Raw genomic sequence first — 23,705 nt, forward strand, 5'->3', positions numbered from 1 at the left:
TCTGGAAGTCCCACAGGATCTTAGCTCGGTCATTCTCCACCACCCTTGGGGGCATCTCCCATTTTGACCTCGGGACTTCCAGATTATACTCGGCACAGATGTTCCTGTACACTATGCCGGCCACTTGGTTATGGCGTTCCATGTATGCCTTGCCTGCTAGCATCTTGCACCCTGCTGTTATGTGCTGGATTGTCTCTGGGGCATCTTTACACAGCCTGCACCTGGGGTCTTGCCTGGTGTGATAGACCCCAGCCTCTATGGATCTTGTACTCAGAGCTTGTTCTTGTGCTGCCATGATTAGTGCCTCTGTGCTGTCTTTCAGTCCAGCTTTGTCCAGCCACTGGTAGGATTTCTGGATATCAGCCACCTCCTCTATCTGCCGGTGGTACATACCGTGCAGGGGCCTGTCCTTCCATGATGGTTCCTCGTCTCCCTCCTCTTTCTTGGGTTTCTGCTGCCTGAGGTATTCACTGAGCACTCGGTCAGTTGGGGCCATCTTCCCAATGTATTCTTGGATGTTCATTGTCTCATCCTGGACTGTGGTGCTGACACTCACCAGTCCCCGGCCCCCTTCCTTCCGCTTAGCGTACAGCCTCAGGGTGCTGGACTTGGGGTGAAACCCTCCATGCATGGTAAGGAGCTTTCTTGTCTTTATGTCAGTGGCTTCTATCTCCTCCTTTGGCCAGCCTATTACCCCAGCAGGGTACCTGATCACGGGCAGGGCGTACGTGTTGATGGCCCGGATCTTGTTCTTACCATTCAGCTGACTCCTCAGGATTTGCCTGACCCTCTGCAGGTACTTGGTGGTTGCAGCTTTTCTAGCAGCCTCTTCATGGTTCCCATTCGCCTGTGGGATCCCCAAGTACTTGTAACTGTCCTCTATGTCTGCAATGTTGCCTTCTGGTAGTTCAATCCCCTCAGTTCTGACTACCTTCCCTCTCTTTGTTACCATCTGACTACACTTCTCCAGTCCGAACGACATTCCAATGTCATTGCTGTATAGCCTGGTAGTGTGGATCAGTGAATCGATGTCTCGTTCACTCTTGGCATACAGCTTGATGTCATCCATGTACAGGAGGTGGCTGACAACTGCTCCGTTCCGTAGTCGGTATCCGTAGCCAGTCCTGTTAATGATCTCACTGAGGGGGTTCAGGCCTATGCAGAACAGCAGTGGGGACAGAGCATCTCCTTGGTAGATCCCGCACTTGATGGTGACTTGTGCTATGGGCTTGGAGTTTGCCTCTAGTGTTGTACGCCACATCCCCATTGAGTTCCTGATGAAGGCTCTTAGGGTCCCATTGATCTTGTACAATTCTAGGGATTCCAGTATCCAGCTGTGGGGCATTGAGTCATAGGCCTTCTTGTAATCAATCCAGGCAGTGCACAGGTTGGTCAGTCTGGTCTTGCAGTCTCGGCTGACTGTTCTGTCTACCAGTAGCTGGTGTTTTGCACCTCTGGTATTTTTGCCAATTCCTTTCTGTGTCCCACTCATGTATTGACCCATGTGCCTGTTCATCTTAGCCGATATGATGCCTGACAGGAGCTTCAATGTAGTACTGAGGCAGGTTATTGGTCGGTAGTTGGAGGGGACCGGTCCCTTCTTGGGGTCCTTGGGGATCAGGACCGTCCGACCTTCGGTTAGCCATTCCGGGTGTCTCTCGTTAACTAGCAGCTGGTTCATTTGTGCTGCCAGACGCTCGTGGAGTGCAGTCAGCTTCTTCAGCCAGTAGGCGTGAACCATGTCGGGCCCTGGTGCTGTCTAACTCTTCATACTGGAGACCCTTTCTTGGATATCTGCCACTGTGATGGTTACTGGACCCTGTTCAGGGAGGTCGCTGTGGTCTGCGCTCAGATCCACTAGCCACTGAGCATTGCCGTTATGGGTTGCGTCCTTCTCCCATATGCTCTTCCAGTATTGCTCCGTCTCCAGCCTTGGTGGTGCTGTTCTCTTATTGTTCCCTTGCCACTGAGAGTACACCTTTGCTGGTTCTGTGGAGAACAGCTGGTTTATTCTCCTGCCTTCTATCTCTCTGGTGTACCTCCTCAAGCGGCTGGCCAAGGCTGTGAGTCTTTGCTTGGCAGTTTCCAAGGCCTCAGGTATGGATAGCTTGCTGTATTTCTTATGCACCTTCTTTGTCGCACCTTTCTGCAACTCCGTTAGTTGGCTAACCTCCCTCCGTGCTACTTTGATCTTGCCCTCTAGCCTCCTTCTCCATGGAGGGTACTGCCCCTTGTGGCTGTTCAACTTGTAGCCAAGCATCTCACTGATCACTGCTGCCGTATTGTAGATCAGCTTGTTAGTATCGGTAATTGTGGTTGTAGGTATTGTCCATAGTGCTGCATTAACATCATCTAGCAGACCTTCTGAGGGTACTTCACGTAATCTTGGTAACCGGCTACGGGGGATCCAGGTTTCAAGCTTGGCCATGATCCTATTTTTCAGGTCAGTTCCTCTCGCACTCAACGGTCCTTCTCCTATCGCACTTGGGGCTATGTACCGAATCTCGGGTGGGGGTGATGATATCTCCCCCCTGACCTGGCGTCCTGACTCCTCCTTGCCGTAGCATTTGTGTTGTACCTCGTCAATCTCTAGCTGTGAGAGCAGTCCCTTCTTTCGAATGTTGGAACACTGAGCTACTAGTTGTTTCGCCGTCATTGTGGATGTTGGGTATCGAAGAATCCATAGGTCCATCATCCTATTCATGTAGCCCCTTCCGCCGGGGTTACTTGCGTAGTAGCATTCCAACAATACCCTGTTTTCGTCTCTTGCCCACCGATGCCTTCTTGTTCCAGTAGCCCACTACTATATATATATATATATATATATATATATATATATATATATATATATATATATATATATATATATATATATATATATATACAGGGTAATAAAGGACAAGTGAACCTAATCACCCATATGGAAAAGATATATATAAATCTTATAAAGTTTGTATCTGTCTTGTGTGAAACTTGTATGAAAAGCACACAAGAGTGAAAACAGATATAAGATCCCTTGAAAAATTATATAAATGAAACTTGTATGTTTTGGATACTTACTAAAACAATATATGAAAGTAATGAGAAAGTGGCCACTTTCATGAGTAAATCATAGAAGTTTTTACTATTTCTTTTCCATATGGGCAGGCACAAAGTAGAAACAACAAAGACACACATGGAAAGTAATATTTTCAAAACTAAAGGAAATATAAAAAATAACTAAAACTCATTGAACTGTTAACTGAAACCAGCAGCATGCAGTGATGGGAATAACGGCGTAACAAGTAACGGCGTTACTTTTTTCAGTAATGAGTAATCTAACGAATTACTATTCCTTTTTTTTTTTTTTTTTTTTTTTTTTCCTAAATGACATCAGAAACAGCAGTATGCGACATTACGTGATGGCAGAGCTTCAGTTCATCCTTTGTCATTTTTTTTTTTTTTTTTTTTTTAATAAATAGGACAGGGGGAATGAATGAGAGAGAGAGGGGGAGAGAAAGAAAGAAAACCAAAGGGGAGAAGAGACGGTGAGAAGGGGGGGGAAGAGAGAGAAAAAAAAAAAAAAACTCCTGGGTCACCTGTATGGAGAAAAAACAAACAAACAAACAAACAAAAACAAACAGAGGAGACAGCAAACAACAAAGAGCAACATAATAATAGAGAAAACAAACCACCATCACAATAAACTAGCTAGCCATAGATATCAATATTTACTAAATAATAAACGATATTGTGCAGCACGCAAGATAGACAGCGCACAGTGTGCTTTGAGGCAGCAGCCAAGAAAGCTTTAGTCCACGTCTGTGAATACCCATGTGTGCATACCTGTGTGGATCAGCATGCTTGCATTCCAAAGGTTTCTCCATGTAATGATCTGCTAGGGAGTGTGGGGGGGCCACAGCCCCGTCCTCCAGGGTGTGAAGCGGGTATGGAGGAGATCAAAACTCCAGACATCCAGAGGCCCCCAGAACACAAGAGACCATGGAAGACCAACAGAGGGGCAGCCGTGCCACTGTCCCAGAAAGAGCTGAGGAGAGTCCCAGATGAGGGCTCGCCCAGCAGCTGCGGAGCAGAAGTCAGGGGGAGTTGCAGTGACGCGCCCGTGAGCTCCGCCGGCCCCCAGCTGCGCCTGAGTGACCGAGCCCTAGGCCGAGAGGCCGGGGGCACCCCACCTCCAAAGGGGCCCGAGCGAGCCCCAGGCCCCAGGCCCCGACAAGCGGCCGCCAAGGAGTGAGCCGGTGTGCACCCGGACGCCCACCCCCAGACACAAAGAACCACCAACACACCGACACCTGAGGGAGTCCGCCACCGGCAGGGGAAGTGGTGGTGGGTGGAGATAGGCCTCCAAACCTTGGAGGGCCTGAGGTGTCCCCAGAGAGGTGGCGTCTGATACCCAACCTGACATATAGACACAGACATACAGGCACACACAGACACAAACATCCATTCCCACCCTCATGCTCTCATATGCACTCACTCCACACTCAACCAACGTGGAGACAGACATAAAGAGACGCTGTACACACAATCACACTCCCCAAGCGTACTCTACAAACCGGGTCTAGGTACCCTTGCCCCTGGAGGGGGGAATTGCACCCAGACCCAGGTGGTGTTACCCTTTTCCCTGCGGTGGGGAGAGGCAGACCACCCCGACTCCGCAGCAGCAGGGAGGCCCCACACCCCAGACCGCAGTCGGACGGCCAACTCCTCCTAGCCCCCCCGCTCCAGCAGGCCGCAGAGAATGGGGGTGAGAGAAGACTCCAAACCTCCCTCCACCCGCTCATTGTAGTGTTGATGCATGTGTGTTCTAAGGTGCAATTAAAACCCAGGAGGGCATGGAGCTACCTGCCAAGGAGCAGCAGGTAAGCGCATGGTCCCTCCTGCTAACCCTCAATGACTAAGTGTATTTAAAATTGAGAGGTGGGCAACGACGTCAGGGGTGAGGTATACACCCTGATGGTGATTTGGACTCCGTGATTGTGCCCACCCCCAAGATCCTATATGTATGTGTAATGAGAGTGTGAATTACTATTCCTATTGTTACAACGCCGTTACAGTTACTAATAAGAAAATGCGGTCCGTTATCTGTTTTTCAACAAACAGACGGTTTAACCTGTGTTCAGCTTACCTCATCTTATATCAGTTGCATGGAAGTAGCTGTAAGTAATCTGGACGCTACAGCTTTAAGCAGTGGCGCTCCCGCGGATGATAATCACTATCTAGCACAGACCTTCCCAAAGTGTGGGGCCCGCCCCCTAGGGGGGGCGCAGAGTCATGGCAGGGGGGGCGCGGTATGAAAAGGAAAAAAAAAAACGCTTGGACACTGCTGGACACGGGCGCCCACAGAAACGCAAAGCAGGAGATGAAGCATCGCTGAATATGTTTCCAAACCAACTTCATTCTAAGCCAAAGACTAGAAAATATGGTGAAGCAAATCTGCCCTTTGATTTCACCTGCACAAGTGCCGAGGTAGGTCTCCCTGCAGAATTGGTTTTCCCTTCGTTGGGAGCAGCGCTGGGCTCTTCAAACCACGCGCCCCCCACTCCCCGCGTGCGCACACGTGGGGAGTGGGGGGCGCGAACATTTTTCTTGTAAAACAAAGGGGGGCCTAGTAAAAAAAGTTTGGGAACCACTGGCACAACACCTGGAGCTCAGGGGGCAAAACAATTGCATGAGTGCTGCTGTTTGACTGAGGAAGAATAAAGTAGTCATGGTAAGCCGATCACATGACCACTTAAAGACAAAGCAACAAGGTGAGTCATGATAAACAAGATATACGCCGCGTTTTTCCTCAATAGTTTCGTCACGTTTACTGTTTAAGGGCAGCGCAGCGAGACCTCTCTGCTTATGAGCAAAAAATAAACAAAAAAAACAAAGGACGTTTTAGGAGTGATGGCGAGAGAGAGAGAGACAGCAGAAAAAGAGAGAGAGCGAGTTTTGAGATGTGAGAGATTTGTGACGTTTAGCGTGTTTGGAGCGTGTAGTTAATGTGTTGTCTTGTGTAGTTAGTGTGTAGTGTTGTGGATAGTTTTGTGTTGTGTGTCAGAACAATGAGTCGGCTGCTGTCTCCAGGTAGAAACAGGAGTGACACACCTGCTGCTGTCAGACCTGCAGGTATCAGGCTGTGATGTTTCCTTTATAGTGGACAGAAATATTTGGAATTGCACAAATAATTTGTGGCATCTTATTGAAGAACAGCTGATTGTTCTGTAAATAGTTTGAAATGGTTATTTTAAAAAAGGGTAAAAGGTAAATGGCTGCAAATAACTTTGTTGTTTGCAAAACTTGAGCATATGATTTTAAAATTGACAATTTATATTTGCATTTAAAGTTATGAAATATGATTCATTAACCATGTTTGTGGTTATTACAGTAAAAATATAACTTTTTCTACTCTGATTTAATGTTTTTTGTCTGATTTTAGATCAGTTGTGTTAGTACAGTTTGTCAAAATGAAAACATGACTGTAAATTCAGACACGTGAGGTTGTGCTGAAAAGAATGAGACCAAACAAGGCAAAGGAAATAGTTTTTAAAGGTAAAATGTGGAGGAAACATTAAAAGTAGTCAAACATGGACAATTACACCCTGGACCCCAGAGGGTTAAACATTTTTTTAAAGTAATGCAATAGTTACTTTTCAAGAAATCTCCCCAATAACTAAATAAAACCACTGTCCAAACTTCACTTTGTGAGGTTATTATTAAACCATTAAAACATCCGAGGAACATAATTACAGTGTGGTGCAGGTGCACATGAGAATTACAGTAAGAAACAATAAAGTAGGACTTGATCCTCTTGGTGCACAGAACAAAGCAGATAAAAGATTATAAAGATTTCCCTGAAGAACTATGATTAGCTATTTCTTTTTATTTATATATATATATTTATTTTATATAAAGTCATATTCTAAACTCTAATAATATTAATTATGTTCAGTGTCATATGTGGTGTGTTGTTGTATTTCTGCTGTTTTAATTTTGGCCAGTGAGGCAAATCTCTGCTGACATTTCAGAGTTTGTCAGTTTGCCTCAGTCCTTGTTTCTTTCCGCAAATCCCTCAAACCAGCACAAAGGATGCAAGCAAAATGAAAATATAAATAAGCACTTAATGAAACCAAACAACAGAAATGTATTTTTTTTTTTAAATCTAACATATTTAACCAAACTTTCAAAATATCATGAATTCCCAAATCTCCCAAACTAAAGACTGTTTAAATCCAAGTCCAGTAGCCGGAGCCCTTTCCTGTTTTTCTTTCTCCCCCACAGTTTAGTTCCACATTTACAGATACATATAAAGTCGTTTGATTGGATCTCACCTGGGCCCCTGAAGCTTTTTTAAATTTTTGTTTAGGACAAATCATTATTCAATTTATGTTCCCAGAACCAGGCACAATCGTCCTCTTGATGAGGACCTTTCAGCGCCGTTCTCGGTCCACCTTGCCAGCAGTAACACTTCAGCTGTGCCACAGTGTCTTGAGTTTGGAAGATCCTTAAACCAGGACGGACACTATCATAAGATGTGACACTTTTTCTTTTTGTCTTTTTGTTCGTTCTTCAGCTTCTCTATGTCCTCTCTGAGCGTCTTCATTTTCTTCTCCATTTCTTGAGAATCATTTTTGTTCTCTTTTAAATCTTTAATTTGACTTTTTTGTGCTTCCATTAACTTTCTCAGCTCTAACATTTCCCTCTCATGTTTTCTTATAAGAGCCTCCTTTGCTTCTTGTAATTCTTCCATCTCATTCAAAATGATCTTCAATTGATTCTTCATTGGTGCCCATGTCTTGTAGTAGTTGTCACCATTTTTATGGACCATTGTTTGAATTTTGGTCATCAGCTCAGTGACTTGAAGGCGGTTTTTCTGATCTTTGTTGTTGAGGACATGGTATCTCCCTCCACATTCATCAACTAGTTTTTTTAGAAATCCACGAGAGCTTTTTTCAATGAAGCTTTGAGCTGATTGATTGTTCAGGTCATCACCTCTGGTAAACACAACAAAGATAAAATCAACTGAATCCTGACCAAAGATCTTCTTGATCAGCTCCACAGTGTCTATTTCCTCCTGTGTAAAACGGCCGATTTGAAGCACCAATAAGAACACGTGAGGTCCAGGAGACAACATGTCGATACACTTCAGAAGCTCCTTTTCAGTGTCATTATAGAACAGAGTTGTGTCAAACAATCCGGGGGTGTCGATCACAACAACAGGCTGTCCATCAACCTTTCCTTCTGCTCTCTGACAAGATGTTGTTACTGACTCACCGCTGGCCTTCGATTCAAAATGTTCTTTGCCTAAAATAGTGTTTCCAGTTGCACTCTTCCCACAGCCAGTCTTTCCAATGAGCACCATCCTGATTGTCTCTCTGCTCTGCCATTTTTCTGTTGGTACTATGCTTATTCTCATTTGCTTGAGTTTGTTTCTTATAGTCTGTACCTGTAAAAATTCCTTTTTAAAGCTTTTAGATCCCAAAGCGCTAATCTTATCCACAACATTTAACACCTCTGAGATCTCTTGTTTGTCCTTAGTGAGAATGACAGCTCTTCCTTGAAATCTCTCACAGAGCATCTGGATGTCTTTGTCTTGTCTTACAAAGACAACAGCTGGATCTGTAGGATCTGAGTCCACAGTGAACAGAATCATGGTGAAGTTATTGACTCGAGAGCCGAATGCATCCTGGATGGTCTCTAACTCTCCCTTGTCTTCATCAGTGAGGGGAGCCACAGGTAGGACCAGGATGAAGGCATGGACACCCTCAGGATCACAGAGGGAGATACACCTGAGTGATTCCTCCATCACTGCCTCCTGAGGTTTTCCATACAAGGCAGGCAGCTCCACCAGGGAAACCCAACGTCCACACACCTCTCCCTGATGTTTAACACACTCTGATGAGTTGGAGGCTGGATGAAGCTCAGTCTGACCTAAAATGGCCTTGGCTGCTGACGTCTTCCCTGCTCCTCTCCTCCCACACAGAACCAGGTTCAGAGACGGTTTGATCGGTTCAGACTTTGGTTCTGTGGTCTTTTCAGTTAATCTGAGGAAATTCCTTCTATTTTCATGCACAATAGTCTCAATCTTATTCATTAACAGTTTGAGGTCATTTTTATACATGCCATAGTGTTTTCCTTCACACTTCTTAAGCAGCTGATTTACAGTGAAATTTGCCTCCACCCCCTCCTGTGCAGTGATGAGCATTGAGTGTTTAAAGGCATCTTCACCAAACAAACCCAGGATGAAGTTCAGCCTTCGTTTCTTCTCCTCAGTGACTGAAGGCTCCACTATCAGCAGCAGAACATTTGGTCCAGGAGGACAAAGACTCACACAGGTCTTCATCTCCTCTCTCACCGTCTCCTCAGACAGACTGAAGATGTTTGGAGTTTGAATGACTGTTAAACTGTTTCCCTCCCACTCTCCAGAGATGGCCACACAGTGATCAGCTCGTGGAAGTTTCTGAACATTTCCTGTGATGAAGCTGCTCAGTGTCCTCTTCGAATCCTCTTTTTCTCCCAACAGCACAATCCTGAGAGCAGAGGCTGTAAGAAAATATGAATATTGTTTGATTGATATTGGGAAAACATTTTTTGGAGAATTGTCAGGTGGCTTCAGAAAGATTTCAAATCCAGTGAGTCTCATCCCAGAAACTTGATAAAACTATGATGTACTTTTGTATAACGGATTTAACAGCAGAGAAACCAAACCAAATGTTTTTCACTTGTGCTTTTTTTCCATTTCACTTCTCACATTCATAGTTTTCTGTCATCAGAGTCAAAAGTGATTTTCCTAAACTGTGACTGCACTAATAAAAACACAATAGCATCAAACATATGTTTAAAAATTACCAAAATACTGCAAAACGTTGCTCTGAGCTGACAAAAAAAAGCTTTTGAGGTCCAACACCCGTCAACTGGATCTGTGTGAGGTGGGTGGAGTGTGTGGATAGCATCAAATTCCCGGGCCTCCACATCACCTTGGATCTGACTTGGTCACTGAACACCTTCGTTCTGATGACGAAGGCCCAACAAAGAACCTTCTTCCTCAGGAAACTGAAGAGAGTGGACTCTCCCTTCAGTTGCTCCAGAACATGTGATGGAGAGCATCTTCTGCCACAGCATGATGGTGTGGTACGGCCACTGCACAGTCCAGGACAGAAGACTTGGACCGGCTGGTGAAAACTGCCCAGCTGATTAGCGGACGACAGCTAACAAACCTCAATTCAGTATAATTACTAACTCTGGCAGACTGCAAAGGAAGGCCAGTCGTATAGCTGCTGACCTCACTCACCCGAGACACGAACTGTTCATCCTGCTGTTGTCTAGGAAACGGTACAGATACATAAACACCACCCAGCTGAGGAAAGCTTTCTCCCAAGAGCTGTGAAAGCCATCCCCCTGCCCTTCCCTCTGCTCCCCTGCAGACTGCTAAAGATTTCTGCATTTATTTTTTATATCTTTCTAATAAAAATCTCATTTATTTATTTATAATTTTTGTATTTTATATATTTCTGACATCACCACTGTAATTTTTGTTATGATCTAGCAACAAAATGACAATAAATAAATCTTGAAGTTTCTCGAAGTAGTCACGTACCTCTGGGCAAAAGTTTCCTTTTACCTTCAGTGTTAGAGCTCCGTCCTAAGATGACACACGGACACAAATCAATCAACCAAAAAATTAATGTCATCCAATAATCAAACATAATGATGTTTATTTATTAGTGCTGTCAGCTGTCATCTTGTTAAAATGACGTTAATGCCATAACCACATTTGCGCGGCTAACGCGTTAACAAGCTAACCGTGCTAACGCATTAACACTGTGCAGCCCTCCCACCGGGCGTTAACTCGCTAACGGAGATTTGCCGCATTAATGCAGTTATGGCGTTAACGTCATTTTAGTGAGATTAACGCTGACAGCAGTAATGTTTATATTTATTTCACACGTCCCTCTTACCGGGATCCGAGTCAACAGTTCGTGTTTCAGTGTTTTTTAGACTCCAGTGAACATTCGGTGAAGCATCCACATATAGATCACAGCTCACATACTCTCCATTGTTCTCTTTGACTATTTGAAACATGCGTGTTAACAGCTGTGAGCGCTCGAGGTTCTTCTGCCACAGAAACCTGCCTGCACATTTTTCTATCATGTCCTTTAAGGGTGGATGGTTCTCATAACTTTCCATGTAATCTGAATTCTCTTCTCCTTTGGGTGTTAACATCAGAATTAGTGAATGCTCAAATGACTGCTCGCTGAACAGCTGGAGGACTCTGCAGAGTCTCTTTCTGTGGTTCTCAGTGAAGTCTTCAGGCTGCAGAACCAGCAGGAACACATGAGGTCCAGGATCAGAGAGCCTCACACAGGTTTCTACATGTTCTCTTAGTTTTTGTTCAGAGATGTTAGAAGACATCATGTCTGGGCTGTTGATGAGAAGAATTTCATTCTCTCCCAGCTGTTCTCTGACTCGAAAACAGCAGTCTGCTCTTTCAGCTTTTAACCCAGTTACTCCCAGTATGAAGCTCTCCACCACTCTCTTCTCACTCCAGTTATTCCACAGGAGAACCACCCTAAGTTCAGACACTGACAAAAAAAAAAATCAGGACACAAAATAAAATACCACAAGATAAATATCACAAAATAATATAGTGATGTACATTTACAGATGAAAGAAACTGAGTTTCTGCCCTGCACCAATTCTCCCTTCTTTGCTCTGTGGCACAGATCATTTACCTGAAACTCTCCTAATCCACAGTCTGTGCTGTATCTGTTCATTGAGTCGTAACAAGAGTTAAGCACAGCAGGGTTTCAATAACCTCCAAACAACTAATGGGACAAACTGCCAGCACAGACAGTGAAATCCAAGATGGCGGCGCGCACGGGTGCAGCGGCTCTTAGCTCTCCAGTTTGGTGCTCATTTTTACTTTTAATGTGGATATTTTTGAATGTTTGCAACTCCGCCATCTCTTACAGTCACCAGAACCTAATTGACCTAGGTTTTAAATATAGTTTGTCTGTTTCTGGCGACTATCAGCGAACACACAACATCCTGGAGGAGATAGCGAGACCACCAGGGTCACCGTGGATGGTCTGCCCGCCCAGCAAGCGTAGAAGGCGACGGAGGGAAAGAAAGCAGAAGAGGGGATGCCGGTCGGGCTCAGACGCTAGGCAACGCAAACATCCACACCGGCCAGCACTTCCGAGCCTTTTCCTATCGAACGCCAGATCCATCATCCACAAACTGGACAAATTGGAGCTACAGATAGCCAACACAAGCTTTGCACGTAACTGCAGCATTATTCTTATTACGGAGACGTGGCTTCACCCGCTGATTCCCGACGCTGCAGTCGAGTTAGCAGGCCGCACGCTACACCGGCATGACAGAAACTTCAACTCAGGTAAAAGCAGAGGAGGGGGGCTATGTGTTTACGTGCATAACGAGTAGTGTTGTAACAGCAGGATCATTCACACACACTGTTCTCCTGATTTGGAGTTTCTGGCAGTCTTGTGCAGACCTTTTTACATCCCGAGGGAGTTTACAGTAGTTATTGTGATAGCTGTTTATATACCGCCGGATGCTAACGTTGGCACGGCTCTCAGCCTCTTGCTCAACACCATAAACAAACAACAGCTTGCCCACCCCGATGGGGTTTTTATTGTCGCCGGCAACTTTAACAAAGCGTGCCTAAAGACTGTGCTTCCTAAATTTGTCCAGTTTGTGGACTTTGCTACGAAAGGAGAACACCTTTAACACACTTTGGACCATGTCTATTCAAACATCAGGCATGCTTTTAGAGCGACACCCCTCCCCCACCTAGCTGGATCTGACCACCTCTGCATGTCCCTCACCCCCACCTACACCCCCCTGCTGAGTAAAACAAAGCCCCAGACAAAGACAATAAAAAACTGGCCTGAAGGAGCCCTTTCTCAACTGCAGGACTGCTTCTCAACAACTGTATGGGATTTATTCTCCAGCCACAACCTCCAGGAGTACACGGACACTGTACTCTCGTACATCAGGAACTGTGTTGACAATCCCATATGGAAAAGAAATAGTAAAAACATATATGATTTACTCATGAAAGTGGCCACTTTCTCATTACTTTCATATTTTTTTTTTTAGTAAGTATACAAAACATACAAGTTTCATTATATAATTTTTCAAGGGATCTTATATGTGTTTTCACTCTTGTATGCTTTTCACACAAGTTTCATACAAGACAGATAAAAACTTTATAAGATTTATATATATCTTTTCCATATGGGATGTCACCGTCAACAAAAGGGTCAAGGTGTTTCCAAATCAAAAACCCTGGATGAATAGCGAAGTGCAATCCCTCCTAAAAAGCCGCAACACTGCCTTCAAGTCAGGGGACAGGGCTGCGTATAGGGCGGCCAGGGCAGACCTCAGTAGAGGCATCAGGAAAGCTAAGGCTGCCTATAGGAGGAGGATTGAAGATCACTTTGCTGACAACGACCCCAGAAAAATGTGGCAGGGGATCAATCACATTACCAACTACAGAAGCAATAACCAGGCGACATCTAGGACTGATGCCTCGCTGGCTGAGGATCTAAACCGTTTCTTCGCCCGCTTTGAGACGACCAGGCCCTCAGCTGTCACACCACTTCCACCCGCCCCCAGCACTGGCACACTAACACTTAGGGAGCACCAAGTGAGGTGTGTTCTAAGGTCAGTGAATCCCAGGAAGGCGGCAGGTCCTGATGGAATACATGGAAAGGTTCTCACAGCATGTGCTGACGAACTGACCGGAGTCTTCACTAAAATCTTCAACCTTTCCTTGTCATCAAACACCGTCCCGCCCTGCCTCAAAACCTCCACCATCATCCCCATCGCCAAGAAGACAGCTGTGGTCAGCCCAAATGACTACAGGCCTGTTGCACTTACGCCTGTAGTGATGAAGTGCTTTGAGAGACTGGTCTGTCAGCACATCAGGGCCGGTCTGCCTCCCACTCTGGACCCCCACCAATTTGCCTACAGGACAAATCGATCCACCGAGGACGCTATCACCATAGCGCTCCACACTGCGCTGAGTCACCTGGAGCACCGAGGAAGCTATGTGAGAATGCTCTTCCTGGACTTTAGCTCAGCATTCAATCATATCATCCCGGAGATCCTGGTCCAGAAACTGTCTCACCTGGGACTCTCCACCCCCATCTGCCTCTGGATCAAGGACTTCCTGACAAATAGACCACAGTCTGTCAGACTCGGCCCCCACCTGTCCAGCACCATCACACTCAGCACCGGGTCTCCACAAGGATGTGTTTTGAGTCCCCTCCTGTTTACGCCCTACACATCCGACTGCTCCCCTACCCATCTCTCAAACACCATCATAAAGTTTGCGGATGACACCACAGTGGTTGGACTCATCTCAAGGGGGACAAGTCGGACTACAGAGACAAGGTCAACAGACTGACTGAGTGGTGTTCAGTTTACAACCTCCAACTGAACACCACGAAAACTAAAGAACTTATCTTGGACTTCAGGAAGGGCAGAGCAGACCCGGCCCCACTTTACATGTGTGGAGAGGGTACACTCCATGAGGTTTCTGGGTGTGCAGATCTCTGATGACCTCTCCTGGACTGCAAATACTACAGCGGTGGTTAAAAAGGCCCAGCAGCGTCTCCACTTTCTGAGAGTGCTCAGGAGGAACAACCTGGAGGAGAGGCTGCTGGTGACATTTTACAGAGCCACCATAGAGAGCATCCTAACGTACGGCATAACAACATGGTATGCAGGGTGCTCAGCTGCGGACAGGAAAGCACTGCAGAGGGTCATCAACACAGCCCAGAAGATCACTGGCTGCTCTCTGCCCAGCCTGGAGGTCACTGCAAACTCTCGGTACCTCAGCAGAGCTGGCAATATCATCAAGGACCACTCTCACCCCAGCAATCAACTGTTTGAACTATTACCGTCAGGCCGACGGTACAGGTCACATAAAACCAGGACAAACAGATTCAGGGATAGCTTCTTTCCCAGAGCTATCACCGTAGTAAATAAGCACAAAAACAATTGAACCTGCTTAGCTATACCATACCGTCACTGCCATTATATCATGCTGCTATTAATACTGTCATTATATTAATGCTGCTATCCTGTATATATCGTTCTTACTATTGTTTGAGTACTTGCGATTATTTTATTGTATTTTTTATATTTTATATTTATATTTATTATTTATCTTGCACCAACGGAGTGGCACTCCAATTTCGTTGTACTCTGTACAATGACAATAAAGGCTATTCTATTCTAAATATCAGAGTTATTACAACTCTGGGATGTAAGTCTCATGCTGGGACTTGTATCCCATCTGGAGAAATGAGCCTTGAACTTTAACCAAAATGCATTTTTTGAAGTTTCATTCTGAGAATGATCAAAAAAAAGAAACATGCAGTGACTCATCATCAGCTGAATAACTACAGCCATAAATCCGGCTGACAGTGTAATTATGCATGGTTTTAGTTACCGATAGAGCATCACTTTATGTAACCTGCCAACAAACAATTAAATCACAGTGAAGAAGAAGAAATCTGTGACTGTCTGAAACAGCAGGTAGTGAAGGGCAGGTGAAGAAGGAAGGGTGGAGTGGGTGGAGCGTGTCGAGTGATTTGTGAGCAAGAGTGAAAGGGAAGGTTTAAAGACTGTAGTTGGATATTTTTCCAGGTAATATTTATGTTAAAAAAGTAAATTCTCTCACTTTAAACACTCAATGTGGTTTTTATTTTTAATTGTAAATAAAAATAAGAATTCGTGAGATTTGCCACTTATTGCGTTTTGTTTTTAATTTCTTCTTCACACAACATCCCTGAATAAGTTTGTGCACACAGTAAATACTGGTTACTTACCAGGCGCTGCGGTCTCCATTACGTCATTCAGCTGTGGACCTGCTGCCATTAAATTAGGAACCTAAGAAAAAACAAGAGGAATCTTTACATGTTTCATGTTTGTTTGTTTGTTTGTTTGTTTTTTAAAAACATGAAACAGGTGGGGGCTTGGTGCTTGTGTGTGTGTGGGGGGGGGGGGGGGGGTACAAGGATGCTTCAGGTGCATGTGATTATGCGTACCAGATGTTGACAGATGTTTGTTATCTCTGCCTCTGCTGATTTGACTTTTGCACACATTACATATCACTTTGGTTTCATCTGCAGCACTGACTGTAAAAAGCTTCCACACAGAACTTGAGTTTTTTTGGCTGGTGGAGGACCAAGAGGTGGCTCAGCAGCAGCAGCACTCTTTTCTATTTGATTGCCCAAATCCATGTGAGCAGTTTCAGCCAACACCGGGGCGCTGGGGCGCCAAAATAATACCAGAAAATATCAGAGAATAACTTTCCCATGAAAATACAGTTATTTTCAGTAATGACAATACAGTTTGCTGCCCTAATTTTACATGGGATTTTGCCTTTTTCCAGTGCTTTTAAACATTAAATTAGGAACATTTTAATGTGATTGAACAATGAAATTACCTATAAACAAGGTCAATGAATGCGCCAGTATGAATAATAATACTTAAATGTACAGAAGTATACAGTTAACAGTTGGTTTAAATAATAATGGATTGCATTCACGTAGCGCTTTATGAGACCCTCAAAGCGCTTTATAATTCCCCTCTGGCCATCACCAGTAGGTGGCAGGTGAAGCGTCTTGCTCAAGGACACAACGACCGAGACTGTCCGAGCCTGGGCTCGAACCGGCAACCTTCTGATTACAAGACGAACTCCCAACTCTTGAGCCACGATCGCCCTAAATAACAATAATAATAATAATAATTTGATGTTACCAAAGTTTATACGAATCATTTTATATAGTTTTCCATAGCATTACATTTGAATTCAACAATTCAATCTTTCAAATAACAGACAAATATTTGTGAAATCATGATACATTTGTGAATGTATTTTAACAATCTAAATATGCATATGTACAGACAGATACATTTAAAAAAACAAGAAAATTATGTTTTATTACATTTACAGTGATTTTACATTAATTTACATTTGAAATGTAAAATCAGTCTATTGATGTGAATTGAATGATATTCTAGAAGAACAGTACAAAACTGTAAAATACTTTTATAATAGGATTTATTTTTACAGTGAAGTTAATGAGTGAAGGGAAGCTATGCTAAGGTTAAGTGGCCTATAGTCTACATCTTCCTGTCTGCAAAAGACAGAGTAACTTAAACGTACCATATAACTCCCACAAGTGCATACAATTCGACACAACTACACAAGCATTGTTTTAACCTTTAAACCGAACGTTAACGTTACTCTGTCAACAGTCTGTTGTCTAAATTACTGAGCTGACAGAGCTACGTAACTGCAGACGTCAGTAATGCAGCGTAATTGAATAAACTCCCGATCTTCAATCTTTTTTCGCTCAGCTGAGCCTCTCTGTTGCTGTGTGGAGCAGCCGGAGTCACTCACTCATGCACTGCGGTCTCATAAGGAAACTCAGCTTTTTGATATAACCTTTTTTTGTTCCCGAATACAAATATTTTTTAAAGTATTTGTTCGAAATAAGTATTCGGAAAAAACACGTTATTTGTGCCTCCACCCCTAGTTCTTATATAGCATCATCTGAATAAAGTTGTTACTTCCTCTCTTCTTCTTCATTTGGGTCGTTTTCACCAAACAGATGACTGATCTCAAGCTCACCAAACTTTGACAGTCTTTAGAAAGAAAACTTTCATCTAAACAGATTAACAAGATCGCCTATTTATACATTTTATAACTAAGTCTGACTACTTTATTCACCGATCAATAAACAATTAAAAAAACAGGGAGTATTGCCAAAATTAGCAACATCTGTCTCAGAGTGAATCAGAGTGAACATCTCTGTTGCTTCCGTATATTATTAAAGGCTCCCTGTAAAATACTGCAGTGGATAAACTGACAGGGGCTAGAAGGGTCAGGTGACCCCGGACCCTCCAATAGCTACAGGCTCAGACATCATGTGTTTCTTTCAAACAAGCTCTTGCTTTGATTTTCGGTCCATATTATGATAAAATATTTACAGTGTAAACTGCCCTCAGATGACTGCGGTGATGAATTATTGCCACATTAACAAAACTGACTGAACTGATGGAGAAAAGCTGTGTTGATCATTTCTGTTGGACATTTCCTGCTTAAACTTTCAGACTTTTAACTGAGATGAATCTGTATTTGTGGAAACAGGATTTGCTCTGCTTGTTTTACATCATGGAGAAACCCTGAGGTGTGGCTCAGGTCGCAGTTTTTCAGTTTGCTGGACTGTTGGCTTCAAAGCAGTACAGCGTTCACACGATCGCTGATCAATCATACCTGATGTTCAGCTTTGAGAACTTTGTGGACTCATGTCAAGGAATTCAGGAAATTTCTTGGATATTTTTCTGAATAAAGTCAGATAATTATATCCAGTTTACTGAAAACCTGAAGCTGTGTAATTAAAGTAATTACAAACAAAGGAGAGACTAAAAATAAAAATAATCCCAGCTGAGCCGGTTAAACCGCTTCATCCTGTCTCTGCTCTGAACCTCCCAAATGAAACAGTTCACAGCTGAAAGTAAAAGTCTGCCTGAAACTTTTACTTTAATGCTCAATGTTCAAACATTTAGACGTTCCTATGAAACTGAATCATGTCATCATCTGATGCCACTCAGACTTCAGTGTTTGTACTCTTAACATTTGTTAGTGTGACAGAAAATACACATTAAAGTTTTTATGTGTCTCTAAGAGTGGATGGTTTGAATTACAGAATATTGTTGTGGGAACACGTTTAATGTCTCCACCTGCTTAAATGATTATCTCACTATTTTCTAATTCATCAAATATTCACGAGTGACATAATATCAAGTGGACTTTCCATTAAAAGTTCATGTTTAAACAAAGTACAGATTATTATCTGATGATAGTTTATGACCACATGTGTTAATCTTTATTTTCATTTCCTGTGTAATTCCAGTCCATGAGATCACTGCCTCATCACGCTGTGTGTACAAACTGTGAGACGCACACCTCAGCTTTAAACATGAGACAAACAGCTTTGCTTTGACACTGTGTTGTTGTTTTATTCTGCGCTGAAAATACATGAGCCACTAATGTCTAAAGCACAGAGACATTAGCTGAAATTACTTCATGAATCTATGTAAAGAAATAATAACAGTTAAGATTACATCAGCAGTAGGAGACAAACATTCAGATTTCTTTCAGCTGAATGGAAATAAAACAGCTTCAGTCTTTCTTCTTCTGTTTCAGTGGGATTATCAGTGAATGGTTGTTATGTATTATTAATAATCACGTTCAGTGCTGTTAAAATAAGATCAAACACATACTGAGTACAGACAGGACTCTCATATAGACCTCATATTAAGAATGAGTCCAGAAAGACAAACATGAAACAGGTCAGACAGTCCTGAGTTCTTCTGACTGAGATCACAGCAGCTGACTGCTGTTCACACTGACATGAACATGAACACATCATCTCTCTCTTACCTTTCACCTTTCTCTCTCTTCTCATCTGTTTCTCAGCAGCTCTGATGTGTTTCTCAGTTCACACGAAATATTTTCCTTCTGAGTGGAGTGAAAATGATCGTGTGTGGTGAGCCTTTTATTCTAAGGTGTGAGGATGTTCGGGATGAGGGATGGGCTACATCGTCCTTACTCGAAATTACATAACTTCAGGAAACTGGAGTGTTATTTACACACCTTTCCAAGAATAGAACCTGGGCACATGCACGCGCGCGCACACACACACACACACACACGCACACACACACACACGCACACACACACACACGCACACACACACACACACACACACGCACACACACACACACACACACACACACACACACACACACAGATTGTGTTTTAATTTAAGCTTGGTATCCTGTCAGATGACTTCAGTTGAGTGATATTTATTGTAATTGCTGTTCTGCAGCGGTATGAATGCCGGTGTAGAAGTGAGAGTGAAATAAACACTGAAGAATGATGATGATGATGAAGGTCTGCATGTCTGATTTCTGGTTTAGTTCCTTCTTCTTTTGTGTTTGACTGTTTCCTCCTCTCCCTCCTACCTCCCATCTCACCGTGTCTGCATGAGATAGTCTTTGCCTCTCTCTCAAACTCTTGTTCACTTCATATTTTAATGTTACTTCCTCTTGTTGTTTCTATGTTTTTACGTCTGCCTTTTCCCGCCCTCACCATCGTCCTGACTGAGGTCAAGTACACGACAAAATATGACAGTCTAAATTCCTAAGCTCTCTCACGAGTTGAAAACCAAAGAATAAAGATGAGTCTTAAAGCACACTCTGAAAATCTGGAGGGTGAGGGCGAGCATAACATGTGGAGGTAACTCATTCCAGAGTTTGGAGGCTTTAGCTGAGGAAGCTCAATCCCTCAGTCTCCAAATCTATCCTTCAAAATACAAGAGATAATTCAATTCAATTCAATTTTATTTATATAGCGCCAAATCACAACAAAAGTCGCCTCAAGGCGCTTCATAGATACAGAGAAAAACCCAACAATCATATGACCCCCTATGAGCAGCACTTTGGCGACAGTGGGAAGGAAAAACTCCCTTTTAACAGGAAGAAACCTCCAGCAGAACCAGGCTCAGGGAGGGGCGGGGCCATCTGCTGTGATTGGTTGGGGTGAGAGAAGGAAGACAGGATAAAGACATGCTGTGGAAGAGAGACAGAGGTTAATAACAGATATGATTCAATGCAGAGAGGTCTGTTAATACATAGTGAGTGAGAAAGGTGACTGGAAAGGAAAAACTCAATGCATCATGGGAATCCCCCGGCAGCCTACGTCTATTGCAGCATAACTAAGGGAGGATTCAGGGTCACCTGGTCCAGCCCTAACTATATGCTTTAGCAAAAAGGAAAGTTTGAAGCCTAATCTTAAAAGTAGAGATAGTGTCTGTCTCCCGAATCCAAACTGGAAGCTGGTTCCACAGAAGAGGGGCCTGACAACTGAAGGCTCTGTCATGGTTGGCAGGGACCTCGTTCAATGGGCCGGCGGCGATGGCGATGATGTCCAGCTAGAGGCCTGGAAAGTGGCTTGCAGAGGTGAGGTGATCCAGGCCGAGCTGGATCAGACGGCAGTGTAGCAACCGCAGGACCAGGCGAGGTAGAGGCCGGACCAGGCGAGGCAGAGGCTAGACGTGGCAGCTGTGGAACCAGACGGCAGCGAGCCAGCTGCAGGTCGTGGCAGACCAACCGACAGTGTGGAAGCCACACACGATGGAGCAGGTCGTGGCACTGCAGGCAGCAGAGTTCTAACAGCTGTTTGAAGCACTGCAGGCGACAGTGTGGAAACCGCAGGTGGAAACACAGGAGGTGGCTGAGTGGAATCAGAGCCATCAGCGGACTCAAGGTGCTGGAGCGATTCCTTCATCAATGACAGATGGCTGAAGTGGCTCCTCTGGCCCCTCAGTGGAGACAGGCAGCTGGACGGGCCCCCCGAAATCTCTAGCGGAGACAGAAGGCTGAAGCGGCCCCTCAGACCCTCCAGCGAAGACAGACTGCTGAACGAGCCCCTTGGACCCTCCAGCTGAGGCAGGCAAAGGGCCAGTAGGCACATAGACCTCTGGTGGGTACAGAACAGAACCAGCAGTCGAGAGGACCTCTGGCAGGGACGACTCTGGTTGGAGCTGCGCAGGACAGCGGCTCTGTTCAGGGTGTAACAGCAGGATGCAGTCCTTACCTGGCTGCATGAGCTCACTAGAGCTTCCAGCACAGAACAAAGGTGGCAGTATTAACTCCTCTGAGCAGTCAGCAGGGATTATTTGTTTAGACAGTCCTGTGGAGCTCCCAGGAAAGACAGGTTGTGCTTGCTTCTGCGTGTCCAGGGGTCCAGAGTTAACTGAATGCTGATATTCAGTCCCTGGGGAGGCGCTGGAGAGAGTAAAAGTCTCTAAGTTGGTCAGGTCTTGAGGAGCAACAAAAATTTGTGTAGGGCTATCCTCCTCCTGAAATTGAGTGGGTGGAGCTGCAGATTGTAGTGGCGGTTGGTGTGAAGGTGGAGCTGGTGATTGAGTGAGCATCAGGAGATTGAACTAGGGACAGCTGGGCAGCTAAACGGGCTTCTGGCCGGGCAGCTGCTGTCCTCACCCAAGGAGCTGATACGGGTACAGAGGCCGGCAGAGCCTCAGCCGGACTGGAAACCAGAACGGGGATCAACTGGGCCCCAACCCTCCTCTCCTGGGGAACTGGGACAGGAGCAGGAGAATGCAGGGCTGCAGCTGACCTTAGAAGGGGAGCACAAAGAGGCAGGGAGGCAGGCTCAGGGAAAACAGTCTTTTTTAGATTACTTTTCTGCTCCACATGAAAAAATAAAGAACAGTCTGTTAATTTCACCAACTGTACAGATTCTGTTAACTCCAGGGGTCCAGAATCAGCTGAGGACAGTAACTCAACCTCTGGGGAAGCCCTGGGAAAAATTTCAGTCTCCGGAAAAGCCAGTTCTTTAACTGCAGTAACAGTCTTAATGGAAACAGACTCTGAGCCGACATTAACTGTATGTGTTATTATATTCCTGGGCTCAGAAGGAACATGAAAGAGACCTTTAAAATCCATGGAGCCAGAAAATGTGGCCTGGGAAGAAATAGTCTCTGACCCTGCGATTTCAAATTTGACAAAACCTGAGCTGGCTGTCATAGAGTTCATTGGCTCAGGAATGGTTGACTCAGAGGTTGTAAGTCCAGGCTCGGAAGGAGCAAAATGAACACAGTCTTTCCGACTCACCGCATCTGTTGATGACTGCCGGTGACGTGGACCCATGACATTCATTTAAGGTCATCGTGTGTTTTGTGAGCAAATACATTTGCATATTCGTAGTGTTTCCTCCCTTAAATGAAATATCTACGTTGCAAGTATTGCAAGTTGCCCTGTTGTCATCCGTTCTCGTAAAGTATGACCAAACTTTTGAGCGTTCGAGCCGCCATGTTTCCTGCCAGGTAAATGACGCTCCGCAACGTGGTGACGTCATTCGGGGCGACTGGAATCGATAAGGGAATCGTTTGCAAAAATGGCAAACGATTCCAAGGAATTGAAACAGTGGGAACCGGTTCTCAACAAGAACCGGGTTTCGATACCCATCCCTAGTGATCACTGACTGTTTTTAGGAGCTTTTTGAGATTAAATAGAAGAAAATACAAAACATTAAACATGTTAACAACACAAAAGCCATATTAAACGCAGACTACTTTAGGCCCAGAAGTAGGATTCGTCACGTCATCACTTAAAGACTGGATTGGGTGATTTGGTACTACAAGGTCATTAAGACATATGGTTTAAATCTGTTCTCTCTTTCTAGTCCCTGTCAGGACTCTTACTGCAGCATTTTGGATGAACTGAAGGCTTTTCATTGAGTTTTTAGGACATCCTGATAAAAATGATTTATGTTGGTCAATATCAAAGAGCAAACCAAGATAATGAAACTGACTCATGATGGGCTAAAAACTGTCAGCAAAGATGTGTCAACCTGACAGGGAAAATATCGTTTTGAAACCTTTTGGGGAAATTACTGTTTCAAAACCTTTCTTTGTGCCAATGTTAGGACATTGTGTCTTTCATCAATATTTACTTACACAAAATGTTCTTTTGATTTTTCAACCTGTCTTCTTTTTCATTTCTAGATTATAACGCAGCGTTCATAAACTTTATAGATAGATCACAGTTTCAGAGACATACCAGCAAAAATATTTCACATGTGTGGA

General features: G+C 44.3%; 1 protein-coding gene across 3 annotated transcripts in view; it reads right to left on the bottom strand.

Annotated features, from left to right (window-relative positions):
- Positions 1 to 6,411: 6,411 nt before the first annotated feature.
- The window catches only part of LOC309719139 (GTPase IMAP family member 8-like), a 286,835-nt gene continuing 269,541 nt past the window's right edge, over positions 6,412 to 23,705 (bottom strand). Inside the window, exons 1-5 of one of the 3 annotated variants that reach the window (XM_082555046.1) lie at positions 19,475 to 19,564; positions 15,849 to 15,909; positions 10,944 to 11,567; positions 10,583 to 10,627; positions 6,412 to 9,528 (exon numbers count right to left, since the gene is read on the bottom strand). In XM_082555046.1, coding sequence (XP_082411172.1) covers positions 7,511 to 9,528; positions 10,583 to 10,627; positions 10,944 to 11,567; positions 15,849 to 15,897 — 2,736 coding nt within the window. In that variant the 5' untranslated portion in view covers positions 15,898 to 15,909; positions 19,475 to 19,564 and the 3' untranslated portion in view covers positions 6,412 to 7,510. Of the gene's footprint in view, positions 9,529 to 10,582; positions 10,628 to 10,943; positions 11,568 to 15,848; positions 15,910 to 16,067; positions 16,160 to 19,474; positions 19,565 to 23,705 lie in introns of those variants that run through there. The other 2 variants (XM_082555045.1, XM_082555047.1) reach the window with 2 other exon arrangements.

Source organism: Aulonocara stuartgranti (genome assembly GCF_965226115.1).
Source record: "Aulonocara stuartgranti genome assembly, chromosome: 12".
NCBI classification, from domain to species: domain Eukaryota; kingdom Metazoa; phylum Chordata; class Actinopteri; order Cichliformes; family Cichlidae; genus Aulonocara; species Aulonocara stuartgranti.